This window comes from Lynx rufus, unplaced genomic scaffold, assembly GCF_022079265.1.
Source record: "Lynx rufus isolate CCGP_SWC_20201006 ecotype Redwood Valley unplaced genomic scaffold, mLynRuf1.p SCAF_50, whole genome shotgun sequence".
Lineage (NCBI taxonomy): Eukaryota > Metazoa > Chordata > Mammalia > Carnivora > Felidae > Lynx > Lynx rufus.
In genome coordinates this window covers 384,531-411,534 of record NW_025814868.1, presented here as the reverse complement: position 1 = coordinate 411,534, position 27,004 = coordinate 384,531, and the positions used below count along the sequence as shown (strand labels likewise).

The following is a 27,004-nucleotide window of genomic DNA, read 5'->3' as shown; positions in this document are numbered from 1 at the left end:
GCCTGGGACCCTGCAGCTTCTGCGCCGAGAGGGGCAGCGGGGTCCCCAAGGCCAGGGCCCCACCGACCTTGCTCCCTTAGGGCGCGTCGTCGGGACGCACAGGGGTCGGGGAACCGTGAGCCCCCGCGGGAGGGAGGTGGAGCTGGCGGGCCACTGCAGCCAGGTTGGCAATCCTGGTGAGGGGAGAAGGCCGCCTTCAGGTTGCTGGGGACAAAGCAAGACATAGACCCTGGGCTCTTTTCCCCCACCCCTGCCTGCCCCCAGTGGAGCTCGGTGCCCTCTCGAGTTGTGGACGCCCGCGGGCACACTCCAGCCTGGTAGGACCCAAGCCAGCTCGGCAGCCAGGGTGCCTCACAGCCTCAATGCTGTCTGTGGACCAGGCATTCAGAGCCCTGTTTCTGCCACGGGGGTCCTCCTGCCAGCCTGTATGTTCCGCAGCACAGGAAGTCCTACAAAAACGCGAAGTTGAGAGTCTGAATGAATGAATGAATGAATGAATGAATAAAAGAAAGAAAGAAAGAGAGAGAGAGAGGGAGGGAGGGAGGGAGGGAGGGAGGGAGGAAGGAAGGAAGGAAGAAAGAAAAAGAAAGAAAGAAAGAAAGAAAGAAAGAAAGAAAGAAAGAAAGAAGAAAAAGAAAAGGTTAGAAAGGGGTCGGGGTGAAGGCTGGAGAGCATCAGTTTGTGTGTCAGATCTGGTGCTTCATTTTTGGTGTGGGGCAGAGGGAACAGTTATCGTGGTTATGAGAGGTTCCCCGGGGCTCCCTGAGGTGACCCAGGGGGTAGAGATGGATGGGGGCAGGGGGGGCTTCTTGCCTGGGGGCCAGGTAGGTGGGCATCAGCCTCTGAGGACAAAGAAGCTGTGGGAAACACTCAGGAGGGCCTCACTGCCGGTTAGAGTTCAGTAAGCCCCACATACAGGGCAGCAATGCCCCCGATACCCACCAAGTGCCACAGTCAGGCAGTCAGGCTGGGGGTGGTGGACTGTGTGGCCACGGCCGGCCTGGCTGGTCGCTCTGCGGTTCCCCGGACCTCCTGAGGCTCACTGGCCGACAACCCAGCCTCTTACCACTTCTCCTTCAGGCAGGATCTGGAGGTGGGTCCAGGACTCACTCAGGGTCCTGGTCTGGGGTCTCCCTGGAAGCTGCTGGTAACAAACAGCCCCTCCCCTTTTGGTGCTGGTATCCATGGCAACACTGTAAAGCCTTTCTTTCCCTAGGCCTGCTTGGGTTTCAGGCCTCAGGTGAGTGTTGGGGGTAAGGCCCTGGGTCTGGGGGCATCACGGGCAAAGGATTAACACCTCTGGGGACCTTTGCCTTAGGCTGAGGGCAGGACCTCAGGTCGTAGAGGGCAAGGGTGACAGAGAGACGACAGGAAATGTGCAAACACCCTGGTGACATGTTGCTTGGGGAAGGGGGTGGGGGACAGTTATCTGCTGCCTTGTCCTGGTCAGAAACACACAGACATAGACACACATGTGGCCGGCAATCTGGTGTCCTGGGGGCGCGCACGTGCGCATGCACACGCACGCGCGCACACACACAAGCGCATTTTTGGAGTGATGCTGTCTAGGGCTGTCAGACACAGGCACGCGCTTGTGGCCGTGAAAGAAGAGCCCCACGTGGTACCGACCCATGGGACACAAGGGTGACAGCCACACTACCCATCTCAGCTCCCCCAGGAACATCCAGAATGGCCCCTGAGCCTTGCCAAGAGGCTGAAAAAGCTGAGAGACAGGCTGCCTTATCCCTGGCGGACCAAGAGCCGGTCAGTGACCACCCGGAGCCTCCAGCTGGCACACCCAAAGACCCAGTGGCTCCTGCGTGCCCGAAGGACACCAAGCCCAGCTCCACGCCCGTGGTCTTCCCCGTCAACCTGCAGTAAGGAAGCGAGGGAGGGGTGGTCAGCTGGAGCCAGGGCCTGATCAAGTGGCAAGGGTGCTGGCATTGCAGGTTGGCCCCTGAGTCCTCGGACCCCCGCACCCTGCGGCTGCTGTGGGGTCAGCGGGAACTGGAGATCCAGGCTCTGCGGTGGACCACCCAGAACCGCCAGAACGCCCGGCGCTGCCACATCCTGTACGAGGTGGCTGGACTGCCACCCGAGAGGTGAGCGGCAAAGTGCCAGTCCTTCGGCCCAACCCAGCCTCTGTCCTGGCCTGAAATGGCTTTTGTCTGCCCTCATCCCCAACCGCTGGGGCTGACCAACACTCCCACCTGATAATTACCCTGACTTTTGCCTCTAGACCTTATCCTTACCTGACTCTGACCCCCCGACCTAACCCCGAAAGAGTGAACATGCTGTAAACCTGCCCAGACCCTGACTCTAAACATGTCGACGGCTGCTGAAGCTAGACTCGACCTATGACCCGCACCTCTCAGAACCCGACCTGGCCTGGCGCGGTGGGACTCTGTGCCCTTAGGCCTCCACTGTCAGTGAAGACGAGCCCCTCCTCCTCCCTTCCTTGGCTACTGACCTCGAGGTGGGGGCTGCTGAGATGGCCCCTCCCCCAGGTGCTCACACAGGCAGGAGAAGCTCCTGCAGAACCAGGTCCAGAAGCTGACTCTGGAGTTGAAAGGCCAGAAGGAACAGGCCCAACTGGTGAGGGGCAGGTGGGGTCAGGAGTCGGTCAGGGGACCCAGGCTGGGGTGAGGATCAGGGGCCAGGTAGGGGTTGGCCCCGGGGGTGGGGAGAAGGCCCTGCCCCACCCACGCACCCTCCCGGAGCAGGAGAAGTCCCAGCTGGAGACTGAGCTGCAGGCGTTCCAGAGGTCCTGCCTCCTGCAGCTGGCCCGCTCCTCCTGGGTGGGTCGCGTGCTGCGATCTTCCACCGGCAGTGTGGAGGTAAGCCCCATTCGGCCCACCCTCCTGCCTCCCACGTCCCCCTCCCCAGCCCTCCTGGGACTTCCCTTGGAGAGCCAGGGTGTCCCTTCCAGGCTGGTGCTTCCGCTGGGGGGCCCTGGCCTGCCCGGGAAGCCTGACCCCCAGGACCGTGGTCTAAGGCAGGGAGGAACCCCCTGGTTCCGCCCACCCGATGCGCAGCAAATGTGTGCCTGGGGTGCTGGTGAGGCTCCAAGGGGAGAGGCTCGTTCCCCGGCTCCCGCCCACTGGCCTCCACTCCCCTTCTGCAGGTGGTAACTGCAGAAACGCTGATGGACTCCAGTGACCTCTCTGAGGATGATCGGGTCCCCTCTACTGGAGAGGTAAGCAAGGCCCCCGTGTGCTTTCATGGCTCGGTGGGCCCGTGGGAGGGGAGAGCCATGTTCCCGTTGCTTCCTGGCCAGGGTTTCCGGCTGGAGGACGTAGACTGGAACAGCATTGCCCATCGGTATCCCAACCTCCTCGCCGACATCAAGTCCAGCTCAGATCAAAAGTAACTGTGCTGGTCAGGGACTCCTGCGGGGGTGAAGGGAGGAGAGGGCGTGCCTTGGCATGTGTGCACCAGAGTCCAAGATCTCCCCTTAGTGTCCCTGGACGAGCCACTGACACCTCCCGAGGTCGATTCTCTGATCTACAGGAGGAGGTGAAGGTTGAAGGGAAAGGGCTCCTGAGCCATCACGGTCCATCTATGGCCTTTCTCCCAGGCTGGGTCCCAGGGACTGGAACCACAACTCGGGGTGCCCCGCCCACCTTGGGGAGGTCAGATGGGGGCAGGGCTGGAGTTCAGAAGCCAGAGCCAGCAGGCAGCAAGCAGGTCAGCAGACTGTGGCCCCCACAGGCACCCCCGGGCCTTGCCATCCCCGCCGGCCCCAGTGCCTGGCCAGTGGGGCTCGGAGCTGCGTAGAGAGTGTGTGGAACAGCGTCTCAAGAGCGTCGAGTGGCGTTCCCTGCCCTCTGTGGGCACCAGCAGCTCAGGGGGCACAGACTCCGACCCCGGCAGTGGCTGGCTGGCTGAGCCTCATTGTGTGCAGAAGGTGACGGGACAGCCACCCTGCGCTGCGGGCCGCAGTTCCGAGTTGACAAAACCACACCGGAGGAGCTTCGGCAGGGAAATGCGGGCACTGCCTGAAGGTGGGGTACGGGGGTCTCCCTGGCGGCTCCTCCCTCCCCCCACCGTGAGGCTGGGATCTCCGCCCCAAACCCTAGACGGCCGTCTCCGGCAGCTTGGTCTCCCCAACAGCTCAGCGCAAGGCCGCTGGGGGCCTCTCCTGCCTCATCCCCAGGGGTGTGGGTGGCCTTGGGTGAGACGCTACCTCCTCTGCACTCTGGCTCGCTCCCTCCCACCCCTCCCCAGCACTTTGAGCTGTCCCTCCTCTTCCCTCAGCCCCCAGGGCCGTGCCTCCTGCTGTGGATCTGACCCCTGGAGCTGTTCCTCTCCCACGTGCGGCCTCAGGGCACTGCAGGTTAGTCTGGCCTCGTGTTCGACGTCCCCAGAGGATGTTCCATATGGAGGTCCTCTTTCCGACAGGTCTCTCCCTGGATCCCCGGAACCCCCCCCCCCAGACCCACCTGGCAAGACGGTCCTGACAGGGGAGTCCTGTGCAGACTCGGAGCACCGGCATCCCAGGCGCCGCCTCCGTGCGAGGGGAGGGGGGCGGCACGGGGTGGGGGTGGGGGATCCCAGCAGGGGTGGGTCTCCTAGCGGGACCGCGGCGGAGGGGCGCCTCTACCCTCCCTGCTCTCCCGCCCAGCCCCATTAACTCCAGCCTGAAGATCGTGGCCGTGAGCCGCAACGAGAGGTTCGTGCGCGTCCTCAACCAGTCGCTGGAGGAGACCGCCGACCTGGGCGGCCTCACGCTGCGGCAGCTCCTGTACGGCTTCCCGGTGTGCATGTACCGCTTCCCGCCCGGCACGCTGCTGGCTCCAGGGCACCACGTTACGGTGCGCCCCGCGCCCCGCGAGCCCTCGTGGCCTCTGCTCCGGCCCCCACCGCCCCTCACCCGCCGCCCCGCGCTGTCCGGCAGGTTTGGGGCGAGGGCCCCAGCAGCACCAAGAAGCAGCCGCCGAAGTCCTTGGGCCAAGAGCCTGTCCACTTCCATTCCGGCCGGGGATGCGTGACTCTCCTCCTGAACCCCAAGGGCGAGGTCAGGGTGCGTCTCAGACCGGGATGGGGTGGGCGGAGAGCCCCGCGGGCTGGGGGTGACCGCTGCGCCCCTCCCGGCCGGCCCGCAGGTCCTGAGCGAGCACCGGGCCCCCCACTGCGTGACCCCGGTCTCGAGGATCTTCGCTGACAACACCGACCTCTCCGTAGACCGCTTCCCGCTCTCAGAGGACGGGCTTGGGGCCGACCCCGGGGAGCAGAGTCGCGGGCCTCAACACTCGCGCGCGGGCAGGGTGCGGGGGGCTGGAGCCAGACGCCGGAGGCCCGGGTGGGCACCGCGGGTCCCTGGGTCTCCTCTGCCACCCAGGACCCACCCCCGCAAAAACCGTCCCCCCAGACTCCCTGCTAAGGGACCATTCCCTTGCCTCAGGTCCAATCCCCTCTGAGGCCGCTCTCCAGACGGGTTCCCGTGCAGGACCACCACCCACCTCCCCGGGTCCCGTCCTCGCCGCCCAGTAATTCAAGAGCGCTCCCACGCGGCGTGCCCTGCAGGACCAGCCCCTGGCTCCCGCCTCCCCAGGCCCCTTCCCCTCCAGGACTGCCCTTCCCGCGGGCGGGCTCCGGACCTCACGACCCTCCTGCCCCACCAGGACGCGGGGCCTCTTGCCGCGGCTGAGCACCAGCAAGCTCTTCCGCCCGCGAGAGGTGCCGGCGCGGCCCGAGGCCGCCGAGACTCGCACGCCCGAGCTCCTGCCCGCCTTGCCCGGTGAGCGCACGGGGACGCGGAGGGCGGGCGGACCGCCGAGGAGTGGGAGTCCGGCCGACCCCATCCCGTCGCTGTCCCTCGCAGAGGCCGGGCTGTGCCTGGAGCACTGCGGGGCTAGGAAGGAGCACTGCGGGGCTAGCAAGGAGCACGGGGTCCGGGTGAGCGCGCGCGCGTGCGGGCTGTGGCGGGATACCCGAGCTCCCGCGGGGTCCCCCTCCCGGCCCCGCCCCTCCCCTCCCCTCCCCTCCCCTCCCCTCCCCTCCCCTGCGCCGCTTGGGCTCCGCCCCTCCAGGCCCCGCCCCCGAGCCGCTCAGGCCCCGCCCCCCCCAGGTGTGCCGGAGGAGCGTGGACCGGGGCTGCCCGATGGTAGCGCTGTCAGTGCAGAGCACGGCTGAGAGCAGATACGGCTTCCGCTTCCTCCCCTGCCCGCCGGTCACCGCGGACCCGGGCGCTCGGGTGTAGAAGGTGGAGGGCAGCGCGGGCGTGGGCGCCCAAGGCCGATGGGCCGCGCTGGGAGAAAGTCGTGGGAGGCCAGCAGTGCCAGCTGCACAATTTATTGAACCAACGTCGCCTACGAAGTAAACCGCATTCATGTACACCTGAGCGTCCTTAAAGCGGGTTCGCTTGGTTTTGGGGTGCCCTATCCCAAGGGAAGGGCACTGGCTGCCCTGTCCCTGCGTGGGCGAGGACCCGCACAAATCCCCCAGGGTCGGGGGGCGAGGGGGGCCTGGCTGCTCTCCGGCCACCTCAGCCTGGGCCCAGCCTGTGTCCTCCGGGTTCGCCGCTCTGACCACTCCTCCTGGGAAGGCCGGGCCCCATGGAAGGAGCGGGCAGCGGGGCCAGCGGTGGCGAACTGGGCTCTCCTATCCTGGGCTCTTCCTTGTGCCCACCCCTGGCAGTCCCAACCCCCCCACTCCCCTCCACCAAGAAGGGTCCCTCTTATGTCAAGCCTGTTTCCCGCCCCCCAACACACTCTCCAAGATGCTCTGGGTTCCATGAGGCCAGAGTTCACATGGGGCTCCCACGACCACACTGGGGCTCCTTGGCCGGCAGTCCAGGCCAGCTTGGCAGCGGGTGGGGGGTTACACTAGGGGTGGGATTGGGCTGGGGTGATAGGGTTCAGGTGCTGCACGCACCGGAGGCCGGGGAGGTCTGGCTGCTGGATCCGGGGCTGGCTTTGGGCTGGGACATCCTTGGGCTCGAGGGTTCGGCCCCGAGGCCACCTCCAGGCCTCTTAGAGCTGTCACCGCAGCTAGCCCCTGACCCAGGCCGGGCCTCAAGCTGCCTAGGGCTCTGAGCCTACGCCTCCTGAACTGCAGGTCTGGGGACCCCCAGAAGGTGTTGCTGGAATCAGATGGCAAGGGGAACTTAGGGGGAGAGGGGATCAGGTTACAGCCTGAGGTCCTAGAAGACTCTGGAAAACAAGGAAAGAGAGCTTGTCAGACAAGGGTCCCCACAGGGATCAGTAGATGGGGCGAGGGCCACCACAGCAAGGTGGCAGTGTCCCCTGGGACCCCTCCCCCAGCCCTTCACCCCCTCACAGCGGCACCCCTCTCCTCCACTTCCTGTGCTCCCCTGGGAGGCTGTGGCTCTGCGGCCTTGTGACTTCGCTGGGGCCACACCCACTTCTGGGCATGCAGAGGCCACAAAGTCTGAGCTCTGGCTTTGGGTCACTGAGTCGCAGCACCAAGAGTGGCCCTGGGCCAGTTCCTAACACTCCGCTATAGAGTGAGGCCCTGGCACCCCCCTCAGGGCAGACTGGGAGGTGTGGCCGTGACCAGTGAGTGCTTCCCTGGACCTGGCCTGGAGTGGGAGGCCCTGGCACCCTTCTGTCCCTGGGTCCCCACTGTCTGTTACCACTCCCGCTGGCTGCCCTGCCTGTCCTCTGTCTCCCCCCCCCCCCCAACAGCCCAGGCACAAGCCCACACGGGGAAGGGCACAGGCTTTGTCTGTCCTGTCCCTCTTCCATCCTGGCCCTTTTGACTCCCCAACCCACAGGAGGGTCATTCAGCCAACCTTTAAGCCTATGGCCTATGAAGGGAAACAAAAATAATATAAAAACAGGGAGGGGGACCAAACAGAAGAGACTCTTAAATATGGAGAACAGAGGGTTACTGGAGGGGTTGTGGGAGGGGGGATGGGCTAAATGGGGGAGGGGCACTAAGGAATCATTGTTGCACTATATGCTAACTAATTTGGATGTAAATTTAAAAAAATAAAAAATCAAATTAAAAAAAAAGCGCCTATGGCCTATGTACTTGCTGCCCCTGCTTACAATGCCCCCTTCCCAGGCTTGCCCCCTCAGTTCTACGCGTCAGTTCAGACCCTTCCTCCAGGAAGCCTCCCTGGGCCCTGCTGCGTGAGGGTCTTTACAGCCCCCCACGTTTGTTCCATGCAGGACTCTCGCGTCCTGGGCCCAGCACAGGCCCTGTGTGCAGGGTAAGGGCAGCACCCTCCCCGCCTCAGTCCCCTGGCCCATTTGGCGGCCTCTCCCCTCCTTTGGCCTGTGCCCTGCTCCCTGCCCAGTGGGCCTGTCCTGGCCACTCATTGCCACCCTACCCTCTCTTTCAGTCCAGAGCCCCTGCTCATACCCCCTTTTGTCCAGCCCTTGGGGCATTATTATCCCGAGCGCTCAGGGGAGGAGGACTTGGGATTGGAACCCTTGACTGTAAGTCCTCACCATCAGGAGAGGCCCTCCCCGTTACAGCCCCTCTCAGAGTCCAGCTGAGGAAGGGGACCCAAGCCGATGAATGCTGGTCTGGGGCAGTGAGTGGGGTCACTCTCAGTACCTGGGACCAGACATTGGGGGCCAGAGGGAGTCCTGGGCTTAGATTCGTCCTCTTGTTCTTCGGGCGCCCCCCGTGGGCCCCAGGGGGCTGTGGCACCTTCCTGCTGGGACTCCAGGTACCTACTGGGGAGGGGACCAGAGGGGGGAGGGGGTGCAGCCCTGCCCTTAGGGCCATTCCCAAACGAATGTGCTCTGGGGTGGTCCCCCGGCCTCAGGCTCCCACGGCCAGCTGCCCCAGCCATCCGGGGTACCTAGGCAGCCCCCCCTCCCCTGCCATGACCTCCCACCAAACCAGGACATGCAGTGGTAGGGCTGGGGGCCGGGAGGGGGAGGGGCACCCACCGAAGGCGCAGCTCCCTCCGGGCCTGGAGCCTAGCCAAGGCCAGGAGGTCACTGCTGTCTGCAGGGTCAGGCCCTGGGGTGGAGGCACTGGCAGCCAGGTCCTCCTGTGGGGCCAGCTGCTCCGGAGGTGTCCAGGCCTGAGGAGAGAAGGGGCTGGTTTGGGGGCACAGCCTTCGAGGGGGCTAGGTGGGGGGCACCCTGAAGGCAGGACTCATCTGGCTGTGCAGGGTGTTGGGGAGGCTGGGACTTCTGGCCAGCAGTGACTGTAGGCCAGGGCATTGCCAGGCCAGCACACGGGTCCCCTGTGGTAGCACTGCAGTTGTGACCCACTTGGGGGTGACAAGCCACACCTGGCACTGGTGTCGACGCTCCCGCAGGCCTTTGGTGGGGTTTCCGCAGAGGACTCGGCTGCCACCTGAAGAAGAGGGGTGGCTGGGTCTGTTCTGGGGCTGAGGGGCTGCGGGGTCAGCTTTGTGCAGAGGTGGGTAGTTACCGTGGGTGAGGTTACTCGTGTCGTCCTGTGGAGCTGGGTCCTTGGGAAGCAGGCCTCCCGGCAGGGGACCCCCAGTGACCAGTAGGGAGAGGGGCCGTGGCCTGGGGGCCCGTGGCTGGGTCTCAGGCAAGGAGAGCTGGGAGCCGAGTGTCCGGATGGGGGCTCCGTGGGGATGATCTACCCGAGGGTCAGAATCAGAGGTCACGGAAGCACACGCCAGCCGGCCAGCCCGTGACACTGTCCACAGGCCAGGGACCCCGGCCCCCTAACACGTGTCTGTGTGTCTGCAGGCCCACACCCCACCAGGCGCTGCTCTGCTCACAGGGAGGTTATCCTGGCCTGGGGGCAGGTATGCGGGGCTCTGGGGACAGAAGGTCAAGGCTGAGAAGGGATGTGAAATATGGCTGCTCATCTCTGAAAGGCCTAGGGGGGTGCTGGGGGGTGCAGAGCTCTCTTCCTGGGGGCGGTGGGGGGGGCGTCTTCTGGGGCTCCAGCCGGTAAGGTCTCCAGGCGGGGTAGGGCAGCCCTTGCCAGGGGGCAGGGGAGTGGCCGCCATACCCAGCCCGGGGAACAGGCCTTCGGAGACACTGCCCTCCTTGATGGCCTCCTTCACCATGAGCCAGTCCTGGCGCAGCTCCCGGGGGGCCGGCACGGCCGTGTGTGTGGCTGGCACCTCATCCAGGACCCGCAGCTGTGGGATGAGCTTCCTCACCTCTGCCCGATAGTTGTAGCCGGGGGGCACCTGCAGGGTGGAGGGCGTGGCGGGCCTGGGTCTAGCGGGGCCCCTCCCGTGGCCGATTCCTCCAGACCTTCCTGTGGGTGCCGGCCTGGGTCACTCTTGGCCACCAGGGACTGCGGGGACCCCGGGCTCCCCCCCGCACGTGAACTCACCCTCTAGGCTCACAGCCAAGGTCCAGTGGTGTCCTCTGGCCTGTGGAGCTCCCCTGAGCCCAGAGCTGTGGCCTAGCTGGGCACCACCACCCCGTGGAGGCTAGCAGGGCGGGAAGAGTGCGCTCTGGGCACGGGCAGTGCGGGGGTGTGGGCAGCTGTGTGGGGTGTGCACAGGCCTGCGGGAGATGAGGGGGGCTCTGGACTGGGCGTGCACGGGGCTGTGTGTGAGTGTGCGTGTGTGATTCCATGTGCAGACCGAACCGGACACGCGTGGTTCCATGTGGTGTGTGCATGGGCCTCACGGGGGTCTGTGCGTGGGCTGGGGGCCTGTGTGCACGTGGCCCCGTGGGGTCTGGTCCCGGCCTAGAAGGTCTCCAGCGATACCAGAGAATGAGTTCCCGGTGAACAAGTCACAGGGTGCAGGTGGACTGTGCCTGGGGGGACGCGCCTGGGGACGATCCCGCCGCCCTGCCTGGACATGACCAGCGTCCGGGTGGGCGGAGAGGCCCCTGGGGCCGTGGGAGGGCCAAGAGCGTCTCCCCATCCCGCGCACGTGCTTCCCCGGGCGCCCACCAGACGCACCTCGTTGGAGGGGCTGGGCCCTGGCCGCAGGCACACCAGGTTGCCCTCCAGGGTGAGCGTGGCCAGCCTCGGGCACAGCTGCAGGTAACGCACCTGCTCCAGGACCTCCACACTGTTACCCTCCAGGTCCAGGACCTCCAGCTGCTCCAGCAGGCACAGCGGGCTCAGGTCGGAGATGTTGTTGTAGGAGACGTAGAGCTCCTGGGACAGCAGGGGGCCTCAGCCAGGGCTTGGCCGGCACCCTCTCCCCAGCCCGGGGCACCACAGACCCACCTTCAGGGCCGGGAAGCAGCCAATGCCATCCAGGTCGGTCAGGCCGCAGCGGGCCAGCCACAGCACCCGCAAGCGGCCCAGGGAGGTGCCCAGGTCTCTGCGGAGGGCAGGGTCGGCTGGTCAGCGCCGTCCTGGGCTGGAGGGCCACGTGTGCGTCCACGAAGGCCCTGTGCTATGCCGCGAGCCCATCCACCACCCGCATCTGGCTCTCTCCAGGTGCAGGGCCGCCCATGACCTGTGGCTGGTGCGTGGCAGCCTCCAGGCTGAGGAAAGGGCCCCGGAGCCCCCTGCCTCCCTGCCTTCCCTCCTTGCTGCAGCCTCCCGGGTCGGGGCACCGGCAGAAGCCACCTCCTCCTGCCCCCCGGAGGGCTGGGTCTGGCGGAGGGGAGGCGCCTTTGGGCGGGGTTATTTGGCTGAGCCGCACCCACCCACCATCTGCTGCAGCGGGGAGGGGGCGTTGGGCAAGGCGGCCCTGCCCCGGTGGGATCAGCCCCACTCCCTTTCTGGGCCGCGCTTGTGGCTGGCTGCCCCAAGTTACACCCCCTCTGCCAGCCAGCTGTGCCTGCAAGACCTCCCCCACCCCTGCCCGGGCGTCCCCTGCCCAAGCCTTGTCTTGGCCCATCGCCCTCCCTCTGCCGCCACTCCCCTGCGGATGGGCAGGCCGGTGCCGCCTCATCTTAGAACAACGCTGGGGCTCTCTGGGCCCACTGCTGCCTGCAGGGGCCCTTCATTCCTGGGTGCCCCCTGACAGGGTGTATCCTTTCGTCGGGTTCGGGGAGGTTCTTGATGGCATTTCTTTTGTATTTCTCTCTCCGTGTTCCCCGTTCTCACATCTGGAGCTCTACCAGTCCTTCCTCGGTTGTCTGAGGATGACCCGCGTGTTCTTATCTTCTCTCCGCTGTTTCCATCTCTCTGCCTTGTCTTCTGCTTTCTGGGAGATTTGCCCATTTTCCAACATTGCTACTGATGTTTTTATGTTGGCCGCCACGTCTGACTCTTAAGTGCCCCTCATTGTCCTCTGCTCTTTTCTCGTAGCATGCTATTCTTGTTTTGAAGATGCCAAGAAGCCACATCTTCCGTGTCTCTCGCAGTATCTGCTGAAGTTTGGGGGTTTCACTCTCCTCCCTCTATTGCCTAGTCTCCCCCGGGACTTTTGCGTGTCGTGTTGCAGGCACCCTAATATTTCTAGTTGTACCATTAATGGCTTCTTGGGCATTCGAATTGGGGGCGAGGGCCTGAAATGCTGCTTAGGAGAGCTGCATTGCCGGGACCCTGACGTGGGGGGGCTTCCCTGCCGGGGCCTGGGGTGAGGGTGGGGACCAGTCGCTGCAGCGTGACTCCTGTGCTCCTGAAATCGCACCCCTGCGTTTTCTCGCCTCGGGACTTGGCGTCTGCCCTTCTCCCTGCTTAGCTCTTCCCGTTCCTGTGTCCTCCTCCCAGCCCCGTGACATCCGATGGCTTTTCTGCACGGCTCGGTGACTTCCTCAGACCTTCCAGTGCACGTGCCCCCTCCCCCCACCATGGTGATGTCTGACCCACAGCCTCACCTGGCTGCCGTCCCCCCGACCTCCACGTCACCTTTGTGAACTTCACTCCCGTTACGGGGTCTCCACGTTCACCCCCAGTCCGCTGCAGCCAGTGTATCTTCCCATCATCTCTTAATTGGCTGAGGTCTGTGTCTAGTGACTTCTTCGAGAGGGGCCAATCAAACTATTTTCCTTGATCTGTAACTTATTCCGAAGCATTGGCTGGGCGTGGAATTCCCGTTCCTGCTTTCTTTCCACTGGGCATGTGGGCGTCACCCCACCTCCTGGCCTTGAGTGTTTCTGTAGAGAGGTCCCCGGGAAACCACATGACTGGTTCACCTTCAAGGAGGAGGTGATGCCTTTCCTCGGCCGCCTCCAGATTTCATCTTCACGTCCAGTAACTTCGTTAGGGTGCGTTCCAGTGTTAGCTGGCCACCTTCGATTTTTCCCTTCAACGTGTGGTTGAAAGTCCTCTTTTGTGTCTCACAAGTTTTCTTTTTTTAAAACAATTTTTTTTTACTTTTATTTTTTTTTTTAATTTTTTTTTCAACGTTTATTTTTATTTTTGGGACAGAGAGAGACAGAGCATGAACGGGGGAGGAGCAGAGAGAGAGGGAGACACAGAATCGGAAACGGGCTCCAGGCTCTGAGCCATCAGCCCAGAGCCTGACGCGGGGCTCGAACTCCCGGACCGCGAGATCGTGACCTGGCTGAAGTCGGACGCTTAACCGACTGCGCCACCCAGGCGCCCCATACTTTTATTTATTTTTGAGAGAGAGAGACAGAGAATGAGAGAGAGAGAGAGAGGGAGACACAGAATCCGAAGCAGGCTCCAGGCTGTCGGCACAGAGCCCGACGCGGGGCTCGAACCCACGAACCGGGAGATCCTGACCTGAGCTGAAGCCGGACACTCAACCGACTGAGCCACCCAGGCGCCCTCACAAGTTTTCTTTAACCTTTAACTATTTGTTCTGTTCCATTATTTCGGTTTCCTTCTGAAGCGATTACAGTTACGTGCCCAGCAGACCCTCCGCCTGCCCTCCGCCCTTGTGGTTCGTCCAGACGCCGTTTACGGACAGGTGTGGTCGTTTTGACCGTTCCTGTTCTCCACGCGGCACGTTGTGCTGGGTTCCCTGCAGGACCTCTTTGGAGTGTGTCTTCATTTCTGAGATGGCATTATTGTTCCATTCCATTTCTTTCCAGAGTCTGCTTGTGACCTGTGGTTCAGACCCGAGGGGCACGGCCAGGGCGGGCTGCGGGGGGGGGCTAGGTGGCTACGTGCCCAGCTGAAAGCGGGGAGTTCCGGTGTTACAGAAGAGTGGGCACGGGGGAATAACTGGCCGATTTTGCCTCATCTCAGATTCAGTAGGAAGATTACCGAACATTTGGAAGTAATGACAAAGAGCAAAGCACGCGGAATTTGTGGAACCACGCCTGACGCTGTCCAGGAAGACGGGGCTGCATCTTCAAGTGTGTTTCTCAGAAAACTGGGAGGATCGCCGCAACAGAGCTACGCATTTCGCTCAAGGAGCTGGAAAGAGGACAACAGCACATTTCAAACAGAACAAGAAGCGAAGACACAATAAAGATGCGGGCGAGACGAGTAACAACCGGACTGTACAGAAAGCCAACAGAGCCGAGAGCCGACTCCGCAAAAAGTTAACGGACAACCTCCCGCAAAGCGAAGGTGAGGAGACGATGCCAACAAATACACGGCATTTCAAAGGAGGAAGAATTACAGCCAGCGCAGCCGTGGCAAACAAACAGAAGACACTGTAAACAAAATATAGACCAACATTTTTGAAAACCTAGATAAAGCGGGCACGCAAGGAAATACGAAGCTCGGTTAAAGAAATTAAGTGGTGGGGCGCCTGGGTGGCGCAGTCGGTTAAGCGTCCGACTTCAGCCAGGTCACGATCTCGCGGTCCGTGAGTTCGAGCCCCGCGTCAGGCTCTGGGCTGATGGCTCGGAGCCTGGAGCCTGTTTCTGATTCTGTGTCTCCCTCTCTCTCTGCCCCTCCCCCGTTCATGCTCTGTCTCTCTCTGTCCCAAAAATAAATAAAAACGTTGAAAAAAAAAAAAAAAGAAATTAAGTGGTGATGGCCATCCCCCAACCCTCACAGTCCTCAGACCTGGACTGGTTTTCGTGAATTAATTTAAAAATGTTTATTTATTTGTTTTGAGAGAGGAAGAGAGAAAGAGAGCAGGGGAGGGGCGGAGAGGGAGGGAGGGAGAGGGAGAGAGAGAGAGAGAGAGAGAGAGAGAGAGAGAGAGAAACCCAAGCAGGCTCTGTGCTGTCAGGATCCCGACGGGCTGGATCCCACGACCCTGGGATCGTGACCGGAGTCAAAAGCAAGAGTCGCACACTCAACCGACAGAGCCACCCGGACGCCCCTACCGGTTTTAAAAGTAAGTTCTAATGAGCCACCAAGGGGTCGACAATGTCGATCTTCCACAACGGTTTTGTACACAAGAAGTTTAAAAAATAGAGCCGTCGAAAAGGACAGTTAGAGGGGGAGGCAACGTAGGCGTCAACCCCTGATCCCAGAACCAGGGAAGTACAGGGCAGGTGAAGGGCTGGCCCTCGTGAGCACGGACAGGAAGACTGCCGAGCAAATAGAATTCAAAGTCACAGTGATGTTAACTCAGCGTGGCCCAGTAGTCCTACCGCAGACGCACAGGGAAGGATCACCACCACCGATGGGGTCCAGGAGTATCGTTTCGTGATCGTGTGGACAGACGCAGAGAAACTGAGACACGTGCCCGTTCAGACAGACAGAAACCAAGCGTGCCCGCCGCCGTCTTTGCTCGTATTTCACGTCGTGCCGGGGGGCGGGCCCGCCGAGGCTACGGGGTGAGACGAAGCGTGTGGGCTAGAAGGGAAAGTTGCCGGTCTTTCTATCTTCAAGACAGAAACCCCGACTGAACTAACAAATTACTGGGGTTCTAGGAGAGCTTGGCAGTTTTGCTCCGTCGAAAATCAAGACACGAGGTTGCCAGAGACAAGACCCACGTATGAGAGTCGGTAGTGTTGTACTGATGGAAAAGAAATCTACGCCACATCAGCGTAGTTCTCTACGTTTATAGTAACCAACCAGAAAATACAAGAGAAACGGAGCCCCACGCGTGATTGCAAAAATCCCGTAAACGTGTGGGCCTTTAGTTCTGGTCTCAGGGAGGCCGATGTCCTGCCCCGTCCCAAGCAGCAGTGGGGACGGGAGGGGTGGCTCCTGGCTGAGCTCACGCCGCCTCGGTTCACGATCACATTCTGTTCCTGGCGGCTGGTGCCGGGGAGTGTGACAGGACGCGGTTCTGCACAGAGAAACGCAGGAGGGACGCTGGGAACCTGCTTGTTCTTACTGTCAGACGCAGGAGGGCACGTTGCCCGTTACGGGATGAAGGGTGTCCCCCCTCCCAGCAACACGTAAGTCAAAGTCCTACCTGCCAGCACCTCAGGATGCGACCCTGTCTGGAGAAGGCGTTGTAGCACGTGTAATTATTAAGACGAGCTCCCCGCGGCGCGGGGGTGGGCGCTAATATCGTCTGGTGTCCTTATGAAAAGGGGACGTGGGGACGCAGGTGGGGACACAGGGAGGATGCCGTGTGAACGTGGGGGCAGACACGGGGCGGAGGCGCCGACGAGCCAAGGGGCGCCGAAGACAGCAGCAAGCTGCCCCCCCCCCCGCCCCCCCAGCGGAGCGGAACGAAACGGCTCCTCCCTCGCAGCGCCAGAAGGAGCCAGGGCCGTCCACCTTCGCCTTGACTTCTGCTCTGCCTAACCGGGAAAGACTACATCTCTGCTGCTCGGGCGTGCCGGTCACGGCCGCCTCGTCCGCGGCCTGGAACGGGGCTCGGCCCGGGTGCGCGCTGGGGGATACAGCGTCCCGTGACCTGCGGCGGAAGGCTTTCTATCCGATGACAAACTTCCTACCTAGGGGAAGCTTAAAGACTCCGTTAAAAACGTAAGAGAGCACACGGGCGGAGAGCTATTCACCTCCGTGAACGTGTATGGGTAACGAATACACCCGAAGTAGCGGGTGAATCTTTCTTCGCTGCAAAGAGAATTCGGGAAGAGTCGTGCGGGCAACGCCCGACAAACAGATCGTAAACGTCAAATACGAGACGCGTTCGGGAGCAGCCCGGTCGTTTTGGGAAAAGGAAGGCGACGAGGAGGCCGGCGGACACGGACACGTGACCTCACAGCCCCAGGGGTACAGGCAGCGTGGCACTGGTGCAGGACAGACGGACAGACGCCGCCGACAGCTCCCACGTCCACATCTGCGCGAGGACCCGGGAAGCGGCAGAGTGGTCTGCAGGGAGGCGGTGGGTTGCTGGAGAGACGACGTCGGGAAAAGGGGCTCACCGTATGGCGGGAATTAAACTGGGTCCCGATCTCATGCCGCCATTGAAGGCGACCTCACAGGTAGAGACCGTAAGAGTGAAGGGAAGGAGAGGCAGAATAATCCCGCGACTTCGGGGGCGTGGACGAACTTCCTGGATGAGACCCAAATCACCAGCCGGAATCGACGGACCGGGTAAAACGAAGGGTTTCTGTGGAAGCGAAGGCCGCCACAGGCGAGGTCAGCGGGGGCAGGCGGGCTGAGGAGCCCCGCAGAGTCTAAGCCACGCTCAGCCCGTGTGATCAAGAACATCCGCCCTCACGCCCGCGACATTTCAGCTGCTGAATTCCCTCTCAGCCGCCGACGAACGGACAGCCGTTACGTCGAAATCATTTTCCAGCCCTTAAGATACTGCCTGAGATTTTATTTTTTTAAGTAATCTCTACGCGCAACGTGGAGCTCGAACTCACGACTCCAGACCAAGGGTCGCACGCTCCTCTGACTGAGCCTGGGCGCCCCACCCCGGCCGGAGATTTCAATGCCCTCAGTATGGCTGTTATCAGCTAAGCCGCACATGAATTGACTGGATTGCCACGCTTAATTAGATAGCTTCCTTTTACAAACTGTTGTCCGCTTTCAGCCCGTGGAGATTTGCAACCCTCATGTGGCCCAGTGTCAGGATTCAGGAAGAGAAAACTTAAAAGACTTGCTACACTTGTCGCTGTTGTTATCAAGGGACAGAACGTGTTTTCTTGCAATTTATGATCTAATCATTTTTCTTGGAATTGGGGTTTTTTTGTTCTCTTGGAATTGAATTATTTTGTTTTGCTACAAATGATGTATCATATTTCTTAATTTTATAATACGTTCCACTTCTCTGTAGTTTTCATCCTCTCGTTTATGAGTTTTATACACTTCATTATTCGCTGAGCTAATCTGAAGCCTCAACAAGGAAGGAGTAAACAGGATTTTTTGTCTTTGTTGATTTCTCTGTCAGAACACTGCTTAGCCGCACGTTCAAGGCACGTTCCTGAAACCCCACTTTCTAGACCCTCACTACAGACACGGTGCCCTCTGTGCCCCCTGAGGCCCGTTCTCTGCTCTGGCCCTTGGGGCTGCACCTGACCTTTATTTGATAAATCACAGAATAAATAAGGAAAATCAAGAAAGCATTCGAAGGAGGTTGCTTCATAAATACCTTTCTGGACTCCCCTAGACATGACTGGGTGCTGAGAGCCCATTTAAAACGTCTGGATCGTTTTCCAGAATTCTGACCGGACCCCCTGCCTCACGCTGGCCGGCCCTGGCTACGTAAAACCCATTTTGCTCCGACACCAAAAACAGTCTGATGTTGCTTCAGCTTTGCTCTTTCCGGCCAATGACGTAAACAAAGGACGTTAATCTGCCTTTAGTTTTTTGAATTTTGTCTCTTCAGTTGATGACTCACGTGCCATTACGTTTTACGTGCCCCGCCGCAGGGACGCCTGAAACCCTGAAGGCTTGGGTGGTATTGGGGCACCCACCGGAGACCCCTTGCTTGTTGGGGACCCTTTGCCAAAGATGGGGAGCATCTTCCGGGCACCCCGCGGTGGGTCCTTGGAGACCCGGTGTGACCAGCCTGAAGCTGACTACAGGCTCTGAGGGGCGGGTGTCACTCTCGGCAGGTGCCTCCAACAAACTGGGGGTGGGTGACACGTGCCACACGTCCCAGAGCGAGGCTGGAGGGCGGGCATTAGGGCCCGGACACAGAGGCAGCAGGACGCCAGGAGGCTCTCGGTGGGGACCCCCCCCCCGCCGGGATCCCAGGGCAGGTGCTCACCTCACGGAGCCCAGGCAGCTACCGTTCAGCTTCAGCTGGCTGAGGTTGGGCAGGTGCACCCCTGGGGGCCAGAGGAGGGAGGGTCAGAGACCAAGCCTTACCCCTCACTCACCTCTCTGCACCCTCCGGAGACACCCGTGCCCCTTGGCCGCTGAAGGATGGCTGCTCTGAGTCCTGGAGGCAACCTCGCGGCTGTGTGCTTCACACGGGGCGGGGGGCACCTGAGCAGACGGCCCGTCCGGAAGGCCAAGAGGCCCCAGGACTCCAGGAGTCCACTCGGAGGAGGGGCGCCCCATTGGTGTGGCGGGGCCGCCACAGCTTGGGTCCTATCCCTGAGCCACATCCCAGCTCCAGCCACAGGCACCCCACACCATAACCTGCATCGACTGGCGGCTCCGTTCCAGAGCACAGGAACCCCCGAGCCCGTGTCCTTGCGCGCCCTAAAACCCCCAGGGAAAGGGTTCTGAGCTAGACTCCTTCCAAGAACGCGGCATCGACCCCGCAAGACGGTCCCCGATCCCTGAAAGAGGGATGCAGGGCAGGCCCGTGGGGTGCGGTGGTCCAAAGACCGAAGCCCGGCAGGGAGCCCTCCAGCGAACGGACCCTCACGGAGTCTGACCTTGCCAGCAGTGGGGTGTGGACAGGGAGGGGCTCTCACCGAAGTTCCCCAGGCTGCTCTCACGGGTGCTGACGCACATCTCCAGCATGCCCACCAGTCGAAGGTCATCTACCTGGGCCAGGGCGCGCTGCAAAAATCAACGAAGAGTCAGCCCTGGGGCCTGGACCGCGGTCACTCCTCCCCAGTCTCTGCCTTCGGCTGTGGGGCTGGAACAGGGGGCAGAAATGCCCGTGCCTCATCTGTGTTGACCTTGGCCAGGGATGGCTCTGGCTGGTGGGGCTCTTTGCAGACGAGGGCCTGCCCTGAGGGTGCCAGTGTCCAAATGAGACCCGGGCAACAGACCCAGTGTGTCGGAGCTCGGCGCCCAGTCTGCTGAGCGTGGCTGAACCACAGCCCCCCGGACCCGCGGACGAGCATGCCTGGACCCACCCGCGGCGGCTGGGTGTTGTTTGTCACGGAGCGTAGCAGCCATAGCGGATTCATACAGAACGCGGGAGCTAGGCACGCTTCCCACGGTCCGCACGACAACACGACTAAACAACGTGACTGATTTGGGACCGGGTTGGGGGTCTGAAAAGGCAGACGCCTGTGCCATGCGAGACAGTCTCCTGCGGTAGCCTGGATGGCAGAAAACGTGCACGAGGAGCTTATCGCGTTGAGTGGAGAGGTCCCAGCACGTTGCGGGCGGAGTGAGCCGAGCCCTCTTAGTGCCCTTGACAGGGGGCTGTCCAGAGGGAGGGGACAGAGCCCCGGAGGTTTGGAGCCCGTGGGTCTGAAAAATAAAACGGCCTCTCGATTCCAATCCGCAAGAGAGAAAGCTGAGAAGGGCCTGCAGGTAGGACGACCCAGTGAGCCAGTCTCAGGGACGAAGCCAGCTTGCCCGGCACCCACCGCACCCGCAGAGGCCCCGGGCTCTCAGGAGAGGTCCCGGCTCGCAGTGACAGAGTCCGCAGAGAGGACCGTGTCCGGACACAATCGCAAATGTGGCTTTCGGTCCTGGCGTCGGCCGGACTCATTCGTACGGCGAGGCGCACGGGCTGTGGGCCCCTGATGACCAGGCCGCCGCGGCCCGGACTGGGGGTCACGGAGGTCGTCCGCAACAGCGGCCCTTTCCCCAGCCGGGAGCCAGGCGGAGAAGGGAGCCCCAGGATGGACAGAAGCCACACCAGGGACAGAACGATCTCCAATCAATGCGTGTTCCCAGCACAGGGCACCCAGACATTTGTTGGGTGGGGGTCAGTGCCACCAGACCAGGCCCCCCCCTCAACTGGGAGAGGCTGGCGAGGTAGCCTGTTGTGTCCCCCTCTGCAGGCTGGCTGGGGGGCCACGCTGGTCCTCACGCTCGCCTGGGTCTCACGGACAGGCCCTTCTTCGGATGTGTGCGGTGTAGTTTCCTCCCCGGACACTGGACTCGCCTGAGACGGGGCGCGTGGGGACTCGGGGAGTGTGCAGGGTCTGGATGTGGGGGTGGGTAGGCTGCCGTTCACGCCGGTCACTCCTCCCCTGAATTAGAACGGCGCGCCCATTCCCTGGCGGGCGACAACACGAGCAGGTGGCCTCGTCCACGCTGGGCTTGGCGGAGGGAGCCCACGAGTTTGCACCTGGGGTTCGCCCGCTGCTCACCCCGGCGTCGGCCCCGAGCAGGGTGGTCCCGTGTGGCCCCTCGAGCCTGGATCCCAGCGGGAGCCCGCGGTGCGGCTGGGAGCAGGGCAGCCTCAGGACGGACACCCGTCTTTGGAGCCAGAGTCTGGGAGGCTCACGGTCAGCGTTATGTGGCCACAGACGACACACACGGGATACAGCGATCCCCCTGCCAAGGGGCTGGGGACTGCTGGCGGGCGCCTGAGCGTCAGCGAGGTTCACCCGGGAGCAGTCTGAGGTGGGCGTCCACGTGGGTCTGAGGAGACAGCCTCGTGGCACGTTCGCACCCCGCCCGGGCCTGAGGTTGCGGGGATCCCAGGCTGTACAAAGCCTTCTGTGTGACGGGGCCCTCTGGGGAGTGTCCCGCCGGCCATCCGAGGAAGACACGGTGGCCATACGTACTCCTGCAAACATCCTCCCTGTTGGGCACTGTCAGCCGAGAAGGAACACAAAACGAAGGGAAATGAAACACAGACACTCCGTTGAGCACCGGGAGTGTCTGTGGCTCCGCGGATGCTGGGGCGGGGGGCGGGGAGGGGGGGGTTCCTGCACCCGGACTGCAGCCGCCTGGCCCAGAGCCTGTGTCCTGTCTCCTCGGCCTCTGGCACGAGCTCACTTCCAGGCCCTGAGGGTGCTCGCGGCGGGCTCGCTCAGTCGGCCCCGGCCCAGCGCCTGGTGTGTGGTGCTCGGTGGGTGCCGAGGCTAGGTCCTCGTGGGGGAGGTGAGGGTCACTGCCCTCCCTGGCCCTCCCTGCCCCTGCTCTGCTCCCAGCCAGCTGCTCTGTCCAGCAGAGGACGCTCCAGCCCTGTGCCCAGGTCGACCGGTGCCCGAGTCCCCTCCGAGAGCCAGGCCGTCGTGTCAGGGCAGCCCGGGCTCCCCGTGGCCCTAGGCGTGCCTGAGACAGGAGCACCACCCCGAGCTCTGTGCACACTGGCCCCCTCCAACACGTCCGCCCGCTGTGTCTGAACCCAGACCTCACTGGCACCAAGGGACACAGGACCCCAGAGCTGGCCAGCACGGAGGTGGCCTGCAGCTGTGAATCCGTCTCTGTCCCCCGGGGCCCTGTCAGGGGGTGCTGTTGAGGAGCTGGTGGGGGGCCGTCCCGATGTGCTCCATGCTGGACCAAGGCACTGGGAAGTCTTGGGCTCGCAGGGTGGCTGGGGGCTGCACGCACAGAGGAGCCCGTGCGGGGACAGGGGCCTGGCAGGCGAGTCCCACCCGCGCCGATCTCTGAGTTGGCCGGGGAGGCAGGTGGGGGCCTGGGGCAGCCAGGTTTCCTTCTGCTGCACGTCGGTGAGTATGTCACGGCAGGGTCTCCAAGGGACCCCTCTCCATGAGCCTCTCACCCTCTTACCCCGTGCAAGGGTGGGTGTGGCGGTGCCTGCAGCTGGCGGGGTCTGCCCCCTCGGCATGGCCAGCGGCGGGTGACGTGCAGAGCTGCCCAGAAGGGTCGCTGGGCAGGAATCGGGAGCCGTGAGGGCTCTCCGCGTCCTGGTGGGCCTCAGGACAGGGGCGGGGCTGACAGCCCCAGATGTGGGAGAAAGCCTTCAGCAGCTGCCCCAGACGCAGTCGGTGGGACCCCGGAGTGGCCCCCACTTAACCAGCTGGGCCCGGACGCCAGGGCTCCCCTACTGAGCTTGTGTTTTATCTATCTATCCCCGGTGGTTCGCACCTGCTGTGTGCCGGGCATTTGACGGCTCCCCCCCCCCCCCGTGTCTCCTGCCGGGATGACAGCCGCTTGAACGAGGGGCTCCTCAGGTTCATGGAGCGGTTCACAGAGGGGTCCCTGGAGCCCAGCACACAGCGGGTACCAGGCAAATACCTGTGGGATTCCTGCCCGGCTCATTCCCTTTGGGGTCCTGAATGGCGGGGGCACATCTGTGTCACCAAGCACCTGTGTCACATAGCAGGGCTGAGGACGTCTGTCAGCCAGGCAAGCCTAGAGGGCTGGGGACCGAGGGCAGGCCGGACACCAGCCCTGGGATGCTGCCCCACGCGGAGCCCTGCGGCCTGAGCCCCCAAGCCCTTGGCACTCACCAGTCGGGCAGGTGACAGGTACTCCTCTACCAACTGCTCGTCATGGCTGCCCGGGTCCTTGCTCTTCGGGCAGGGGTTGTGCGGGCCTTGCCAGCTCAGCTCCCGCACCAGGATATCGGCTGTGCTCGGCCAAGGCCCGCGGGCTTTGTCCCAGGCCTGGTCCATTCACATCCAACCTGCTGGGGATGGGCAGAAGGCAACGATGCCAAGCCTTTGCTCTCCCTCAGATCTGCAGCCTGGCTTAAACCCCTGCACAGCCAGCCCCTGTGGGGCTCCCCCTGTCCGGCTCTGGGGGGCTGTCACTCATTTAGTTTCCCCCCGCCTGGGGGCATCATTGCGCACCCCCCCCCCCAGTCCCCTGCTCAGCCTTAGCTCAGCTGTGACCAGCAGCAAGCCATTGCCTCAGGCCCTGTGCTGTGCGTCTCCCCCGATGGTCTCCAAGCATGGGGGCCCAGGACTAGGCTCTCAGGCGTTCCCCGCCCCCCGTGCCCGCTGAGCCCCCTCACCTGAGGCAGCTGCCTTTTTCCACCACGGGTCAAGCATTCAGGCAAGGGGGCGGCATGTGTCCCCAAGTGACACCTGCAGGAGAGAGGTGGGTTGGTCTCCTGGCCAGGTCACTGTGCCCAGGGGATCTGAGACAGGCAGGACTGAGGTCACAGGGCTCAGAAGTGAGCAGGTGCCGAGATGCATGGGGCTGCCAGTGTGGGGACTGGCCCTCAGGTGCTTTCAGTCATCCTGATGAGGGACCTGGACCGGCTGAAGAAGAAGTCAGGTGGTGGCTGGCTGCATCCTCTTTCCAAAAGGGGTTCCGGGTCTGCCACAGTGGACTGTCCCTCATGGGCTGGGCTCCCTGGCATGCTGTCCCTCCTGAGGACCCCCAGCCCCAGGCCCCATAGGCGTTGTTCAGCGTGTCCCTGAGCCACCTGCACGAGGTTCGCCTGGCACTGGTCCTTAAAGATGCAGATACCCGCCAAGCCCCGGACCTGGGAATCGTCTCTGGGGCAGAGCCAGAAGTCTGCCCGGGATGTTCTGGCCACCTCCCTCCAACTGGGTTGAGGCCTCGCTGACCCCTGCCCCTGTATTCCCTCCTCTCCTTCCTGGATTTACTCTCCTTATAAGTCTGACTCGTTCTATGGTCCTCTGCGTTTTACAACTCATCCTGTTGAGTGAGCACCTTACCCCAAGACAACGCGGGCTCTGTGCGGGCAGGATGCTTGCCCGCTGCATCCACAACGTACAGGGCTCTGCGCTAGTCACCAGCCACTGTTCTTATCTATCAGCCTCTGTGGACGTTCAAGACGCATCCTCTCCGCCATGCTTAGGGCAGGGAGGGTGGCCAGCTGGGCTCTGACAGAGGCCTTGGGAGGGTTGCCGAGCCCTGGCTCTGTGCGCCTCAGTGACCTCGCCTGGAAAGTGACACAAACACCCAGGATCCAGGGAGGCTAAGGCCATGGGGTTTCCAGCCAGGATTTCTTTCCAAAAGTTTCCTCTGCTGCCTGCCTTTCTCTAGCTGGTGAAAAGCCCTAAGCCTGGCAGGAGGACCCCACCACTGTGCCTCCTGGCAATGTGCCGGTCACCCCACTCCCAGGCCTGCCAGCCTTGTGGAGACGGGAGTGCATGGGCTGGTCAGGCTGCAGCCCCAGGATGCCCTTGGCAGCCTTAAGGGCCAAGCCCACTGCTCCTTCCTTCTGTGCCTGACAGCAGGTGAGCAGAGGTCCTACCCCTGACGGGGCCCAGAGCATCGGTCCGGTCCAGCCCAAAGGTCTCGGGGTCCAAGGAGCAGGGCCTGTAAACACTGTCCCCTCACATTCGTGCACTGGCTGGAACCTGTCTGTGCTGTTCATGGCTCTCTACTCCCAGCCCCTGCCCTGCCACTCTGCGAGCCCTACAAGCCTCCCAGGTTGGAAACCCACGGGGCTGTCTGTCCCCATAGCCCAGGCTAATGCCAGTCCCTGGTCTGGCTCATCAGCTCTCTGGGCCCCCTCCGCCCTCCAGGCCTTCACCACAGCGGGAGGAGCTCTGAGGGCAGGGCCTGGTCCCCTGTGGGTCTCCACCACGGAAACTCCCAGAGCAGAGTCTGGGTCCCTGCCTCCCAATCTTCCCCAGAGGCGGGGCTTGGGGCCCCTCCTATCCCGGTGAGTGGGAGCCCGGCTACTGGTTTTGCGCAGGGCCCCCGGAAGACCAGATTTGACACCTGGGGTACCACTGAGTTCCCCACTGGCTTTGCTGCCTCATCCTGGGGCCTGCTCCTCGGCCTGTCTGCCCCGAGGCACGGGGGAGACAGCGAGGCCTGCGGCCCGGGGCCCAAAGGCGTGTTTGGCTCTCACCTGAGGGGTTGGTCTGTGTGCCACCGCCCTGGGCGCCCTCCGCCGCCGCCGGGGGCTCGCTGCGACTCGGGGTCGGTCGTTCTTCCGGGGGCGGGGTTGCGGGCCCTGGGCGCCATGGCAACGGGGCCGGAGCGTCATTTGAATACTCAAATATTCATGAGGCCGCGGGACGCTCCCTGACTCCCAGGTCGAGCCACGCCCCTTTAGCAACAGTTGCTCAGGCAGGGCGAAGGGGGCGGGGCAGCAGCCAATCCGGATCGGGATCCGGAGCGTCGGGCCCCGTAGGCCGCGGGCGCCCCCTGGGCTGGGAGGGAAGCCGGGGCAGAGGTGAGACGCCATCAAGCGGGGACGGCGGGGTGGGGCGCAGACAGGCCAGGTGTCAGGCCCTGCAAAGCGGGTCTCTGGAGCAGACCAGCACCCACCTCTCCCAGCTGAGAGGGTCGCCCGTGAGGCCCTGGCCCTGGCCCTGCGGGATTTACCTCCGCCTCGGAGCGTGACGGATGCCAAAACAAAAGGAGCCCCAGAGGACGAGGCAAATGCAGACATGGACACCAGGAGGGGAGTTTGGAGTGTCCACGCTCGAGAGGGACGCCACCACCCGCTTCCATTTGTGCACCTTTACTTCGCGTCTGTGCGCGTCAGGCGCAGGCCCGGCTCTGTTGTAGCAGCGGTGCAGTGCGCGGGACCGCCAGCCGGATACAGTCACGGCCGGTGGGATCGGTGCTGTGATGGGGGCGGGGGTGGTCCCCGAAGGGGCCCTCCAAGGTCACGGCCTGCAGTGGGGTGAGCTCCCAGGGAACAGCACGGAGCGGGCACGGGAGGGGATAGGGGCAGGGAGGGGGTGCCGTCTGAGCAAAGCGAGGTTGGGTCTCACGTGTGATGAACGCATCACGCTTTCTGTAAAAATGATACATTGCACTGAAATTTTAAAAAATGTTAAAAACATGTCTTTCTTGAGAGGAGACAGGACGTGCATATTTGTGCTTGGGGTGTCACCCACTTGGGCAACTTTTCGGTTGGATTTGCTGGGTGCCGTTTGTTACCTGCACCGTTGGAGCCTCTGGGCTGGGGGAGCTAGGTGGGCCGGTCTGCGGGGCCTGCCCAAGTTGGGCGAGGCTGGTGGTGAGGGGATGCGGGAGAGGGGCTGCGCGGAGCCCTGGGAGGGGCTGCGCGCTGCTGAGAAGTAGCTGAAAAGACAGCGGGTCTCGCTGTTCCGCGGGCTCAGATGGGTCCCCGCCCAGCCGAGACGCCCCTGCACCGCCTGGCCCTGGGCGCACGGGCTGTGCCGCGCCCAGGACTCCGCCGGAGGTGCCGGGTGTCCTGGGAGGGTTGCTGGCGCCCGCTCCGGAGCCACCTGCGGGGAAGACGGGTGTCGGGCAGCCGAGCCCGCGGCCGCTGGGGGACCCAGAGGCTCCCGGCGCGGCCCGGGCCTGCTCCAGGCACCTGACCCCCGTCCCCGCCGCCCTCTCCGCCTTCCTCCGGCCCCCAGCCCGGGGGTCGTCCGCGGTGCTGACCCTGTGGGTCCCATCGTCCCTGAGGCTCGTCCCGCGGACTGACCCTTCCGCTCCGGGGCCCCCTCGGCGGGCT

At 63.0% G+C, this 27,004-nt stretch overlaps 2 protein-coding genes across 2 annotated transcripts; one reads left to right on the top strand and one right to left on the bottom strand.

The window, feature by feature from the left end:
- The first annotated feature begins 785 nt into the window (after positions 1-785).
- On the top strand, positions 786-6,790 carry LMNTD2 (lamin tail domain containing 2). The gene is made up of 14 exons (XM_047100575.1): positions 786-824; positions 1,579-1,877; positions 1,950-2,102; positions 2,508-2,595; positions 2,724-2,837; positions 3,125-3,196; positions 3,278-3,366; positions 3,712-4,004; positions 4,258-4,336; positions 4,625-4,814; positions 4,898-5,017; positions 5,106-5,302; positions 5,625-5,898; positions 6,071-6,790. The coding sequence occupies exons 1-14, from the start codon at positions 786-788 to the stop codon at positions 6,200-6,202; spliced, it is 2,139 nt and encodes a 712-aa protein (XP_046956531.1). The 3' UTR covers positions 6,203-6,790.
- LRRC56 (leucine rich repeat containing 56) lies at positions 6,677-25,539 on the bottom strand. Its single transcript, XM_047100655.1, has 14 exons — positions 25,418-25,539; positions 23,597-23,669; positions 23,091-23,269; positions 19,452-19,539; positions 18,794-18,854; positions 11,110-11,206; positions 10,837-11,037; positions 10,255-10,354; positions 9,922-10,176; positions 9,364-9,540; positions 9,221-9,285; positions 8,871-9,007; positions 8,530-8,651; positions 6,677-7,154 (listed from the first exon to the last, which is right to left on the bottom strand). The coding sequence occupies exons 3-14, from the start codon at positions 23,253-23,255 to the stop codon at positions 6,823-6,825; spliced, it is 1,800 nt and encodes a 599-aa protein (XP_046956611.1). The 5' UTR covers positions 23,256-23,269; positions 23,597-23,669; positions 25,418-25,539; the 3' UTR covers positions 6,677-6,822.
- Between the last annotated feature and the right edge of the window lie 1,465 nt (positions 25,540-27,004).